This window comes from Aquarana catesbeiana, linkage group LG08 (genome assembly GCF_042186555.1).
Source record: "Aquarana catesbeiana isolate 2022-GZ linkage group LG08, ASM4218655v1, whole genome shotgun sequence".
Lineage (NCBI taxonomy): Eukaryota > Metazoa > Chordata > Amphibia > Anura > Ranidae > Aquarana > Aquarana catesbeiana.
Window position 1 is genome coordinate 66,611,308 of NC_133331.1, and position 15,647 is coordinate 66,626,954.

General features: G+C 39.9%; 1 protein-coding gene across 1 annotated transcript in view; it reads right to left on the reverse strand.

Moving 5' to 3' along the window:
• SORCS3 (sortilin related VPS10 domain containing receptor 3) overlaps positions 1 to 15,647 on the reverse strand; it is a 988,335-nt gene that overhangs the window by 67,562 nt on the left and 905,126 nt on the right. The window contains exon 21 of the mRNA XM_073595927.1: positions 8,986 to 9,109. Within this exon, the coding sequence (XP_073452028.1) occupies positions 8,986 to 9,109 (124 nt within the window). The remainder of the gene's footprint in view (positions 1 to 8,985; positions 9,110 to 15,647) is intronic.

The window sequence follows — 15,647 nt, forward strand, 5'->3', positions numbered from 1 at the left end:
AATGATCTTTCTGACCACCACTGTAAGGGGGACATTCTTTCCACTGGCCACCAATGTAAGGGACATTCTTCTCCCTGGCCACCAAAGTAAGTGACATTTTTCCCACTGACCACCAATGTAAGGGACATCTCTCCTACTGGTCACCAATGTAAGGGGCATTCTTCCCACCGGTCGATCAATGTAAGGGACATCTCTCCTACTGGTCACCAATGTAAGGGGCATTCTTCCCATCGGTCGATCAATGTAAGGGACATCTCTCCTACTGACCACCAATGTAAGGGACATTTTTCCCACTAACCATAATGGTAAGGAACATTTTTCCCACTGACCACCAATGTAAGGAGTATTATTCCCACTGACCACCATCGTAAGGGAGATTCTTCCCACTGTCCATCTATGTAAGAGACAGGAGATTTACTAAAACTGGAGCATTGCCTATAGAAATATAGAATGGGGAATATCTGAAAGGTCTGCTAATTAGAAAGTAAAAACAGCAGGATTGGCCGCCAGAAACAAACGGGTGGGAAGGATAAGGGCAATGCAAATATAATAAGGAGGAAAAGTTATCCTTTTTTTATATTAAAATCCACAGCAAGCCGATGTTCATTTCAATCCAGTTTGTTATCGTTGCTTTTTCTCAGGTTTCTGAAATAAGCAAATGTATAATAAGATGGGACTGATTTGTAGTCATGGTACCACATCCCCACTTACAATTTACTAGAAGTGTACCGTTGCCATATGGAACTTTAAAAGTACCAGTAATCAATCATACATAAGCCGACACAAGATCATTTTTGTCATTTGAAATTCAACAAAATTTTATTTCTGTTCATATAAAAACATAATAAAATAACCATTTTTCACAAGCTTGCAATAATATCGATACAATTGTAATAAAACTCAGTTTTGGGAAAATGGTCATTTTTATTATGCTTTTATGAAAACAGAAACAGTCTGTTTAGAATTTTAAATGACAAAAATGATCCTGTCGGTTTATGTATGATTGATTACTGGCACCTTTAAAGTCCCATTTGGTGATGGTACACTTATAGTAGAAATAAACAAGTGAACACTTAGGTAAAAAAAGACTGAAAACAGAATAAAAAGTCTTATAAGCATTAGAAAAAAAAAAATTCTATCTGCCCTGCTGATAGGATGACATCGCTGGGCAGGCTGGGGAGCTGGGAGAGGACATACAGGCATGTCCCCACAGCAGGAGGTGATAGCTCTGTGCAGACCATGGTCACCACTCATTTCCTGCTGTGCGGCAGGTCATCAACAGGCCGCAAATCAGTAGATTGGGGACCCCTGCTGTGGAGAACAGCATCATAGAATGATGTGATGCTGTTCTCTGCAGCATTCTCAAGTGAGTACATACCAGTATGATGATGGGCCCCCAGGGAGTGCAAACCCTGACACCCTGGGTTCACAGAAAGTGGGTTAAATGGCACTGGGCGTAATTCAACCTGGAAGAGGGGCTGTGCTGGATAACTGGAGCAGTAAGTCAGTGCTGGGGAGAAAGTAATTATTGCAGCTAAAGCTGCTTTTTTTTATTTTAAAGATAAGTTTCTGGTATGGATATTTTTACAGGGTTATGTTGGTCTAGCTTGTGGTTCAGTTTTGTCATCCAAAAATTAGAAATTAGACTTTTTCATCCTCAAATATAATATTGTTTGTAGGGGGTTAGAACATTAATCAAACATTTCCTAGATGTATGGGGCATAGAAAAAGTTGGGAGCCACTGATCTAGTAACTCAGTTAAAACTGAAGACATGGCCCGTCCAACCTACACTAGAGATGTGCATGTGATTTAGTTAGTATAACCATTATTTTCTAACCCATTTGAATTTCGTAAGACAGCTATATTTTCTCTATTTTATGCCGTTCTATTCTAATCTATTCTGCTTTTTTCTATTCTATTCTTTTATATTTTTATTTTCGTCTTATTTAACTTTTATACCTTACTGTATTTATTGTAATATGTTTCCATTTTGAATTCAAATTTATTTTAGAAATTTCGAAAATGTTTTGTGATACATTTTTTCGGATTCAGTGAAATTAATTACTATTGGGGGCGGAGCCAGCAGCCGAGGAAGATGGCCGCATAAGGAGAGATCTCCCGGTCCAAGCTACAGTTCCCGAGCTTCCTCAGCGACTATATACAGCAACATAACGCCGTTCCAGCTCCCAATCACCGGCACAACATCACCAGCGGATATGGGGAAGAGAAAAACGGCACCAGGTCCCCGCAAGCTAACAACGTACTTCGGGCCTCCTAGAGCTCAGTCACCCAAAAATGGCGCAGACAGAGAACAGCGGGGAGGGAGAGGGAACAACTCTCCCTCACACCACAGCACTCTGCGCGGCTCCAACTACAGCAGTGGAAGGAGATCCTCTCCCAGAGACTCTCCGGGGAACAGCCCTGTGAAATCCAACCCTAAGAAATCCCCAGCACACAAATATGCAGGTGAGAAGGGGAAGGGAGACGGCTCTGAGGATTCCACAAGAGAATTCATTGAATGGATAGATGATTATCCTGCTGTGGGGCAGCCCCTCTCAGATAAGACACTGAAAGATATGCTGGTGTCTCTGAGGGCATCACTCCACAGGGATATGATGACAATGGTATCACAGATAAGGAGAGAGGTGGATGACATGGGAGATAGAATACACCATGTGGAGAACAAGATGGGAGAATTTGCAGTAGCACACAATGAGCTGGTTGATGCTCACAATGAAGCATTAACGGCCATTAAAGCAAAAATAGCAGACCTCGAAGATCGTTCCAGAAGGAACAATGTGAAGTTCCGAGTGGTTGATGAAAATATACTCCCAGCTGATCTTCATAACCATATTCAACAACTGATAGCAACACTCCTACCTGAGGTACCTAAGAGAGAGATTGTTGTTGACAGGGCACATAGGCTTCCTAAACCGCCATTTCTGCCTGACAAAGTGCCACGTGATGTGATTGCTTGCATTCATTTGTATCACGTCAAAGAAGCACTGATGCAAAAAACAAGGAAAGAATTGAAACTGCCAGACCCTCATTCTGAGACTACATTGTATGCTGACCTTTCCAAACATACCATGCAAGCATGCAGTAAGCTGGTCCCCTTAACTAAACTATACCACAACCACAACGTGATCTATCATTGGGGATTCCCTGCCAAAACTCCTAGTTACATGGGAACATAAAGGCTACACAATACTCACAGTGGAAGCAAGAATGCAACTGGCGGAACAGTGGGGTCTACTGCCCGCTGATCACCAACCTGATCATGCCCCACCAGCAAAGGTAGATCCATCAAAATGGGAGATACGTAATTCTTGTGTGCGATATTAATAATATTACATATACCATAGCGAACATTTATGCCCCTAATTTGCACCAAATTCACTTCTTACGCAAAGTACTAAAAAAAATCCGCCAAGTACGTACGGAGAAGGATTACATGTATTATTCAGCTACTCATAAGATATATACCCAAATTGATCTCTTTGTGCCTGACCTACAAATGTTATCGAAAGTGTCTACATCGGCTATTCATTCCATTCTTTGGTCAGATCACGCTCCGATCTCAATAATGATCAAGGAATGGAATGACTCACGGCCTATTTATATGTGGAGAAACAATGTGAATTCCTTCTCCAGACCACCATTTAAAGCAGAAATTAAAAGTAAATTACAAGAATTTTTTTCTAACAATGTCACACCAGACGTATCTTCATCCTCAATATGGTGCGCACATAAAGCCTTTGTTAAAGGCATATTAATACAGATGGCGGCCAGGCAGAAAAGACGCAAAACACAACTTATGTCAGAAACACTTGCTAAAATTAAACAGCTGGAGTCTCATCATAAATCCACTTTGGCAGAGGACAAATTGATAGAACTGACCCAATACAGAAACCAATTTAAATCCCTATTAACATCCAAGCATGAAAATGCTTTAAGGAGACTTGGCGCATTACACTACTCTCAGGGTAATAAAGCAGGAAAATTTCAAGCTAGGTACCTCAGAAATAGACAAGTAAAATCTAAATTAGCCTCAATTCTTGACCCTGTAACGAAAACAAAAGTATTTCATCCGGACCAAATTGCAAATGCCTTTCGTAAATATTACTCAGACCTCTACAACTTAGTGAATGATCCAGCAACTCCGCAATCATCTGAAAGTCTAATAGCTGATTTCTTAAAGTCAGTAACCCTTCCGAAAATATCTAAAAAAGACCTAGATCAATTAAACTCACCCATTGGAGATGATGAGATTCTGGCTGTTATTAAGTCATTGCCAAATAATAAATCACCCAGAGCTGACGGCTTTACAGCTGAATCTTACAAAACTTTTTCAGATACCTTATCCCTACATCTAAAGAGATTATTCAATGACGTGGCTACCAACGCATCCTTTCCTTCTGAAATGTTGAAAGCCACGATAGTGACTTTACCTAAACCAGGGAAAACACCTGACTGTCTGTCATGGTTATGCAGTAATCTTTCTCTGTCAGCTTACCTCATCTCATGTGTTCAGACTAAGAGGCCAGCCACTCTCACCTGGCTGTTTTTATAACCTCTCCTCTAAGCATGGCTCCACCCCAGGCCCTATCAGGGAACCCTATATTAACCTGTGCACTGCAAGCCAGCGGTGCTGATTAACCATTGTGTATTCATTGTGTGTTTGGCTTCCTGTTTCCTGCTTGCCGTGTTCTCTTCGTTTGATTCTGTTACCGACCTTGGCGTGTTCCCGACTATTCCTGTCTGCTCGTAACCCTGACCTTTTGCCGTGTCCCCGACTATCCCTGTTTGTCTGTGACCCTGAACTTTTGGCATGTACTCTGTTGTTCCTGTCTGCTAGTCACCCTGACCTCTGCCTTATTCCTTTACAATTCTTGTTGTTCCAGCCTGCTGCTTCCTTCTCCTGTAGTCTACCGTGAGCGTGAGCTGTGAGACCCTAGGGGCCGTGACCTGGAGCCAGACTGAAGCTCAGTCCATCCTCACCACTAGAGGCTCTGGTGAACACCTGCTGGCTTTTAGACTCCGCGCCCTGGGATCTGTGTTAGTGATCCAGTAGACCTGCTTCCTGAACCTCCCTAGGTACTATCCGCAGTCAGTCCTAGGGTCCACTATCTTAGGGGTGCACTTCCGACTCCTACGGAGTGCATCTGTCACCTGGTCTTAGGTGACCTGACACTGTCCATAGAATTTTCGCCCTATATCACTGCTAAACTCAGATATTAAGATATATGTGAACATTTTGGCCATTTGACTTGCTGTAATTACCCCAAAGTTAATCAAAATGGACCAGGTGGGATTTGTTCAGGGCAGACAGGCCCCAGATAGAACCCGACACATGCTAAATCTCATACTTATAGCTGAAGAAAGGAGGATCCCCATAGTCTTTTTGGCCCTTGATGCCGAAAAGGCTTTTGATAGGGTCCACTGGGGGAATCTACAAGCTGCTCTGAATAAATTCGGACTGGAAGGGTTCTCATTATCAGTGATATCAGCACTATACTCTAATCCCTCTGCCAACATTTATACATCGAATTCACTGTCAGACACCTTTCGAATTTCTAATGGTACGAGGCAGGGGTGCCCTTTATCCCCTCTAATCTTCACCTTAATAATGGAACCTCTTGCTGAATCCATCAGAAGCAGCTCGGAAGTTAAAGGCATTACAATAGCAGGGCAACACCACAAAATAGGCTTATTTGCAGATGACGTAGTCCTTACCCTCACAAGCCCACAGTCATCGCTGACAGCGCTACAATCTATAATTAATAACTTCAGTAACATCTCCTACTACAAATTAAACACTAATAAATCTACTGTCTTACCGATCAACATTCCCAAATTAACTTTAGAATCATACATATTCCTAAATTAGAATTGAACTGGCTTGACCGTATCACGGCCTTTAAAATGATGATCCTACCTAAAAGCCTTTATCTTTTCAGAACATTCACTATCGATATTCCAGCTAATTTCTTTCAAAAAATTAACTCCCTCATTAAAAACCTTATATGGCAAAGAAAGATGCCAAAAATAGCGTTTTCTGCACTACTAAAACCCAAAAAACTGGGTGGAGTGGGTTTGCCAGATTTGGGGTCTTACCATACAGCAGTACTTCTGGAACAAGCGCATTCATGGTTCGACTCCTCATCTGACAAGCGATGGGTCTCCATAGAAAAGGCATCCACCGAATCCTTAGACATCACCTCCCTTCTTTTGGCAGCTAGAACAAACTTACCATTAAACATTCCCAAACTTCCTGCTATTCAAGCTACGGCGAATGCTTGGAATAGAAGTCATGACAAAGATAGGAAAAAACCCACAACCACTCAAATCATCGCTCCAACTCCTGTTTTAGAATACATAATACCCTCTATTACAACAAGACATTGGATAGCTAACAGGATATGCAATATTAAAGACATTAACATAGAAAACCCAACAGATAGACACTACGAAACACTACAAGTAAAACATTTACTTCAGAAAAATAACATAAGGTTTATCAAGGTTAATAGTGAAATATGGCAGGAACTACAAGCTAAACCCTTTAAAAAAGGAGGTATCTCAAGACTATATGCACGTCTTCAACCAGAGGATGACTGTTATAAAACTACTCCTATGCTAGCATGGGAAAGGGATTTTAACATCTCTTTCAATAGCTCAGAATGGAATAAAGCCAGAGAAATTACCTTTAAGGCATCTAGATGTGTCAAAAACTGGGATAATTTCCTTAAAATAATAAATAGATGCTATCTTGTTCCCCTCAAATTATCCAAAATATATCCTGACTCGAAAGATAACTGCTGGAGGGAGTATGGGGAAAAGGGGTCCATATTCCATGTTTTTTGGAAATGCAAATGCCTACGAAGTTTCTGGAATAGTATATTTTCCTTGATATCTAAAAATCACAGGTTTCTTCATCTTCCCTGCACCCGAAATGGCTCTCTTGCACTTGAAGCTAGACAAAGTACCTAAACAATTCCGTCCTCTGATCATACAAATTCTTACAGCAACTCGTATGCTTTTGTCTGGAAAACTAACAAGGTCCTTAATGTGTCAGATACTATCAAAAGAGTACAAAATTCTGCCCAATATAACATTAGCATATACTACAAACTCTACACAAAAATTCTATAACATTTGGAACTGTTGGAAAAATAGTTTCCCAATAAGGGATACATAACCAGAAACCCAATATAAAAGCAGGTCCATTGGAACCTTAACATTTTCCATCTGCTCTATATACCACAGCATTCTACGGTGTTAAATTTAAAGTTTTGTTAATTTTTTTTTATATTTTGCTTGGATACTCTAACTTTTGTTGATATCTACCTGTTTAAAATCCTCAGATTATAATTCATATCACCCCCTTTATTAAGGGAAAAGAGATATAGTTGACCATCCTTCTAATTGTATTTGTACTGCACAAAAGACAAAAAGTTATATATGGCTTGAACACTGTATTTCTCAAGATATTCTATGAATATCTTTGTATAATCTGTCATTTTTCAAAAAAAACTAATTGAAAGAAATTAGTTACTATTGTCCTTTGGAAATTTAGATACATCAGAATCTCTGAATAGTGAAATTTCTGTCTGGATTTCGATTCATAACTAAACGAATCGCACATGTCTCAGCTACACATCTTCAACATTACAGAACAGGTCCAAATGAACGTGACCCACTACTTTTAGATATACCATTAAAAATGAGAGCCTTCACAGATATATTTTAACCTTTCCCTACTCAATCCAAAACTTGGCTGAAGTTCCATATTAATCCTCTGTTGGGTCTTTTCTGTGTTTTTTTGCTCCTAGCGGAACTTCTACTCCAACCTCCAGTCATATTTTGAACGCCAAGGCATTGAGCTAAATTTCATCATTTGTCTCTATGATGTTTGTCTTCCATTTATTCCCTTTGAGTATCCACTAGCATGATGATAACACTAGTATTATAATTTCATGCACCTTTGTTAATTTTTCTATAAGAATGTCTTGCTAACGCATGTAAGGGAAGAAATCCTTGGCTTTTATATCACATTAGGGTGAAGGCAACCTGACGGTTGACCGCCTTTAGTGTTGTAGGGAGACAATGGTCTTTATCAAGTCCTAACAAAGATCCCCTAGTGCATTCTGTTGTGATTTTATTAACATTGACTGCTCAAGTCCTGAAGATGGGGTAGGATTGTGTTCTCCAAAACAGGTTAGCTGTTTTGATGCTTTTAACCATAAGACCCCTTTGACACTGAAGCGCTTTTGGGCTAAAAATAGCGCCCGTAAAAGCTCCTGAAAAACGCCTCCCCTGCAGTGCTTGTCCGAGTACTTTCACACTGGGGTGCTGCGCTGGCAGGACGTTAAAAATAGTCCTGCAAGCAGCATCTTTGAGGCGGTGGAGGAGCGGTGTATACACCGCTCCTCCACCGCTCCTGCCCATTGAAATTAAAAGCTGCAGCTGCAAAAGATTCGGCAGCGGCGCTACACGGGCACATTTAACCCTTTATTCGGTGACGGTAAAACTAAAACTAGCAGCGTTTTACTGTCAACGCCCCGCCCCAGTGTAAGAGCAGCCTTAAATATTTCAAAAGGTCCTTTAGTTGAGATGAACTTTCATACCAGGTGCTCCTCTGTAGATGCCCAAGAATTTACTGTCTGGTGAGTGCTCCCTTTCATCAGAGAGGCAGAAGCCTAAGACCAGAACATGGTCCACCCAAGCCATCTTTTAAGATCACAGATCTGCTTCTTTAAATGAAATTTATCAGAACCAATTTTCACTTCAGTTCAGTGCGATCATACACCCATCAAACATGCCAGGGAAAGTAGGAATTTGGGAATTTACCCAAGCCTGGGTTATGGACACCAAAATGCAGCAGAAGGCCAAAACCTGGCCCATACCTCTTAAACCTTTAAAAATAAAAATTTTGGTAGAATGTCTACTCATGTTCGGGCAATAGAGAAAACCTTGCTTACCATGTACTGCCACCTCTTTGGTGTCCTGAATCAGGGTGTTTCCAGCAGACACTTGAACAGTTATGGTGTTTGTTCCCTCCACGCTGAAGGTCAAGGAGATGCTGCTGTCCAAAGTGATGAGAGGCTGGAAATACAAATAAATTAACTTGTATTAGTTCATTTTGTGTTTTTCGTGTTTTCTGAAAACAAATAAGGCAATCATTTTCCTGTTCTGCCAATCAATTCACCTTGAATCAGATGTATCACTTCATAGCTTCCGACCTTAACAATGTTTTTTTAAACTGATTGGTGAAATATTCTCAATAACATAAAATTGTTAACTTAATTATAATGTATTGTAATCATCATCATTGTCATCATCATATATTAAAATTATTAGTAAATGTATATATCCTAAAGCACTACCATATACCACACGTGAAAAGCTAAATTTTTACAATGCTTGGTTCACTAAAGAAGAAAAATATTTAGGAAGTGTAAAGTAGAACTAAAGACAAAACTGTTTTTTTTTTCATTTTGCATATAGTAAGGTGGGAGTAATGAATCTGGTAAAGTTTATTTTTGCCATCTGTGTCCCATTGGGGAAATGTCTTGTCACTTCCTGTCCCATAGCCAAAACAGGAAATGAGAGAAACTCCCTCCAAAGTGAAGGAATCCCTGGTTATTACCAGAACTAATGTCCCCATTGGAAGATCTCCCCTCTATTCCTATTCTTGGGGCAACTCCCACTTTGGAATTTTCTTTTACTTTCTGTGATAATGGCAAACAGGGCTAAATCTCTCTTAACAGGGCACAGACAACAATTAAAACCTGACTCTAATCCCTCTCCATTCTATCCAAAACTAAAAAAAAGACATGGTTGCTATTGGGAGGTTTATGAGTCCAAGACATTGCGCCTTCGCTTGTATTTTTGTCTGTATCAGAAGCCTTATGTGCTGCATGCTTGGTCCCTATCTCCCATAAACATCTGTTTGCTTCCTAGACTTTGATTGTTATTTTATACTGTTCCCTTTCATTTTATTATTGAGCAACTATATACTATTTATTTTTTTTATTGTTATTCCTTTGTAATTATCCCTGTATCATGGATCTTATCAATGACATAGAATTGCATAAATATGCAGTTTTAGAGTATATATACACTTTTACCATCTTCCGTCTTTAAACAAGATGTGATCTTGACAGGCAAGAAACACCATCTATTATGTGGTAAATTTAGACAACTAGAGAAGATAATCCAGACAACTAACCAGCAGTGGTGGGACAAATTCTTTCTAGAAAAATATATTAACCGTAATATTTCACCTAGAGGGCTGAGAGTTATGAAGGAATGCCTCTTCCTTGAAGCTGACAACCAAAAAGAGTGGGCTGATATTTGGGAGTTCTGTACCTCCAAATGGATGACCATACTCATTTCCCACAGAACATATAGGTACAATAAATTACCAGATCAAGTCCAACAACTAATACAAGAAATCATCAGCCATTATACACTAATCCAATCCTCTTGGTTAGATATATTAATGAAAAATACTAAAAAAGATGAAGATGATCTTATACATATGAAACTAGGCACATTTAGATGAGATTTAGATTTTAATTACAACAGAGTTTTCTCCTGGAACAAGAAAAAGAACAATTACCATGACAATTTTTCTGTTCCATTGAGACCTGTAAATCCATATAACCATTGCCCACCTCATATCTCACAGTCTCAGAGCCTTTGCCAGCCACCTGGTCTTTGCCCAATTTGTTGAGTGCTTTGAATTGTTTTTACAATAGACCACCTGTAATACATTATTCAGATAGTATTACTAGGCCTCAGCCCAAGACCCTTCTTTCTTTACAGCCTCATAGTCCCTCTGCTGGGGCTCATACATCCATTAGGGACCCAGGCATTTGTACCAATGTCCCTAGGAATATAGACAATACAGAACCTTTGGTTGTAGTCTCCAGTATTGCTCCATCCACGTCTAACAATGACCAGCAACCACCCTCCATCTCTATAGGTTTGTCTCTTTCTTCTCCTCCAATTTCTTCTTTTTTAGTGTCCAGTCCTCCTCTAGCAACCTCCAAAAATAGAAAACTCACAGGAGAGGTTGCAGAGGAGGACAAACCAAGAATCAATCACAATGCCCTAAAAATCAGAAAACTGTAAAAATATTCAGTTTATCCTCTCATATTTTTTTCACTACCGATACCTTACTTTTAATTCAAGGACTTCATTTTGCTCCACTGAATAAACGTAACCATTTCTTCTCTTTAAAGACCTTAATAGGTTCATACGCAACCTTACATTAAAAAGATATTATTGTCTCAAAGATGAAAAGAACCTGTTGTTGCCTACTGTCCCCCCCCCCCCCCCCCCCAAATCTCCATCTGTCATGATCGATGATCAGCTCGATTTGGACACCAGTTCAATTGATATTCTGGATACATAATTTCTTGATGAAGACCCTATGAGCCTTTTCACTCAACACTTTGCTACCTCACCCCCTATAGATCATACATCTTTTAGGCCCAAATCTATTTTCAATCCATCACACACTAAGGGCCCATATTTGGAGAGCTTTTACAGAGTAGTATATGCAGATTTTCTTAAACTGTGTCAGTCGTCACACCTTTCCAAAACGAATAATCTCTCCCCATCTGAGAAAAAAAACATTGTAACTTTTGACTGAGACAAAAGACATAGTCATTAAATTGGCAGATAAGGGGAGAGGGATAGTGTTACAAAAAAAAGATGACTACATGGGTGAAGCAAGGAGACTGCTCTCTGACAGCACCATGTACATGAAAATCGCTAGAGACCCCACACTTGAATTCGCTAAAGAAGTTGATCTCCTAGTAACAACAGCACTTCAGGATGGTATCATAAATAAAATGGAAAAGTCTTTCTTACATAAAGACTTTTACCAGGTGCCATATTTAATATCATCATATGATCTCCCGAAGGTCCACAAAAATCTAGAATCACCCCCAGGCACACCCATTGTGTCCGCAATGGACAGCGTGACCATAGGGCTGAGTCTTTACATCGACCAGTTTTTACAGCCCATAGTGCATCAGTTGCAGTCCTACATTAGGGACGGGACACATCTGTTAGAGCTATTGTCCTCATACCAGTGGGAGCCGACTTATGTATGGCTTTCACTTGATGTCAGCTCCTTATATACGTCCATCCCTCACACTTTTGCCTAATGGCCTTGGAACATTTTTTAGCTCAAGACCCGCTGATCAGTTCTCGACAGGCTGCTTTTATTTTACAACCTACACGTTATTGCCTCACGCACAATTATTTTAATTTTGATGGAGACTTTTATTTAACTACTGGGCATGACCACCATATCCTTAGAGAAAGCCCCTTCTCTATATTTTTTGCTGTTTTTACTTTTGTTTTCTTTGGGCACTATATTGATGACATAATTGTCATCTGGGATGGTACCCCTGATACAATCAATCAGACTATGGTCTGTCTTTTACTTCTGTCACTGACTCAAACACTGTGGCCTTCCTAGATTTGGAATTAGGCCATGATTAGGATTCCACTACGATTTTTGCCAAAAATTACATTAAACCAACTGCTGGTAATTCGTATTTACATCATAAAAGCTGCCATTACCCTAAATGGATTAAGAACATTCCTAAAGGACAATTCTGCCATCTGCGACAGAACTCTAAGAGGCAGTGACTATATTGATCAAAGTGCTCTGTTAAAAAAAAAAGTTTAGTGATAAACAATACCTTGAGCACCTTGTAGATCAAGCGTACAAATACCTTCTCAAAGGGAAACCTCCAAAAAAGACCCGTAAACCCGAAGATCACTCGGTCCGATTTACCACTACTTTCCATTTCCAATTTAAAAAGATGGAGAATATACTGGCTAACCATTGGGACATCCTATTACAGGATCCAAACCTCAAAACTGTCATCCGAGAGTGACCTATCATAGAGCGCCAAATCTAAAAAAATAGAATTGCTCCTAGTAAAATCAGACCTAGTTTAGTTCACTCTACTAAGCCAGTCCTTATACCACTCGTAGGAATGTACCAGTGTCGCAAGACCCTTTGCAAGACTTGCAAATTCGTTAGACATGGCCAAAAAGCTTTCAGTACGAAAGGTAAAACCTACCTATTGAAAGATTTTTTCAATTGCTCATCAAACTTCGTGGTATATGGGCTCACCTGCCCGTGCGGCCTAATTTATGTGGGTCACACTGTGCGAGCCTTGAGAACGAGATTTGGTGAGCATAGGAGACTCATTGAAGGAGGGACTGATCCACATAGCGGCCCGAGACACTTTGCAGAAGCCCACCAACACTCCACCAATAGCCTACAAGTGTGGGTCATTGAACAGATACTTAGTTCTCTTTCGGTAGCCAAACACTTTAAGAAACTTTGTGCCAGAGAAACATTCTGGATTTATAACCTTGATGCCCTTTCGCCCGGTGGTATCAACGAGGGTATCGAATTTCTACTATTATATAAATATAAATATATTGCATACTAGTATCTATACACTACCTTACTTTATAATAACTTCCTAATCTTTTATTTATTCTACTTCAGGTTCTTATTATATGGGGGAGGCGGGACCTAAATTTGTAAGTATCGATAGTAATATGATCTAGCGACATCCAAAACAATTTTTATATAGTTTTTTTCATATATGTTCCAGCAGGAGATATATATATATATATATATATATATATATATACACATACAGTATCTCACAAAAGTAAGTACACCCCTCACATTTTTGTAAATATTTTTTAGAAATATATTCTTTTCATGTGACAACACTGAAGAAACGACACTTTGCTACAATGTAAAGTAGTGAGTGTACAGCTTGTATAATAGTGTAAATTTGCTGTCCCCTCAAAATAACTCAACGCACAGCCATTAATGTCTAAACCGCTGGCAACAAAAGTGAGTACACCCCTAAGTGAAAATGTCCAAGTTAGGCCCAATTAGCCATTTTCCCTCCCCGGTGTCATGTGACTCGTTAGTGTTACAAGGTCTCAGGTGTGAATGGGGAGCAGGTGTGTTAAATTTGGTGTTATCGCTCTCATTCTCTCATACTGGTCACTGGAAGTTCAACATGGCACCTCATGGCAAAGAACTCTCTGAGGATCTGCTCTAGAGGAGATCTGCATGGAGGAATGGGCCAACATACCAGCAACAGTGTGTGACAACCTTGTGAAGACTTACAGAAAACGTTTGACCTCTGTCATTGCCAACAAAGGATATATAACAAAGTATTAAGATGAACTTTTGATATTGACCAAATACTTATTTTCCACCATAATTTGCAAATAAATCCTTTCAAAAATCAGACGATGTGATTGTCTGGATTTGTTTCCACATTTTGTCTCTCATAGTTGAGGTATACCTATGATGACAATTACAGGCCTCTCTCATCTTTTTAAGTGGGTGAACTTGCACAATTGGTGGCTGACTAAATACTTTTTTGCCCCACTGTATATAAAGTTGTATGAAAATGCTGTAAAACATCCCCCCTTTACCACCCCCCACTCCCCATTATCTTTTCTATTATCATGTGACCAATTTAGATGGTTTATCGCACTATAAATTCGATAGTGGATAATTCTATTGCTATTTCAGCTCTACACCAGCTTTGTATGAACACGTGTGTGTACTTTGTTTTACCCACACCGTTTTTAAGTTTTCATAATTTATTCATTCTTCATCTACTGGGACTATTATTTACGATAGTATGTGACTGCGTCTTAGTCATTCCACCCTATTATATTTTAATATTGCTCTCTTGATATTATACGTTTCCTCCTTTATTGAATTTTAATAACTAATTTAATAACAGGTTCCACAGATATTTATTATTTTTATTTGTTCTAATTATGACCCAATTTTCTGTATAGAATATGTCCATTATATATTAATAGCCTATTTAGTAATGCTTTTTAATTGATTGATTTTCTAAATTAATTAACTTTTTCTACCAGGCGTTTTTTATCTGTTAAGATTTGCACTAGCATGTATATACATTGTTTTTTACTGCTTTTCCGTATATGTTAATCAGTGCTGCCCATTTTCTTGAATTATACTTCCCTTGCCGCCCTTGCTCACTCCCTTTATAATGACCCTGAATGGTTCCTCCATTGAAGTCCGTTGAGAAAGGAGCGTGGCTTGCCATAATATCACAGCGCGCATGCTCACGAAACGCGTCCATTAGGAGTGACGTCATCCCCTTGCTGCCATCCCTGCCTTGCGTTCCACGCCTCGTTCTGAGTCTAGAGTTCCTCCACAGCAGCCGGCCTTCCATCCGCAACGGGGGACACTCACACAGACATTGTCAGAGAACTCACAGTGCTAATGCCCGTCTCCTTGCAGCAGTGGCTAATTCCCATTCCGCTAATGCCAATGGCCATGCGCAGTGTCCCCGACAGAGGCGAACGAGTTCCGGCACTCGCACACCCATGCGAATGTGTGTTCGCACATGCACATTCACGTCCACCAATCCTGGCGTATGGTGCCCTATATAAACACTGTCTCTGCCTGATACCAGTGCTGGATCGTCTTCAGCTTGTTCCTTAGTTCCTGATTGCTGTTTGACCTGTTACCTTGCTCCTGACAAACCCGGCTTCCTTGACCATTCTCCTGGATCACCCCTGCCTGTTATCT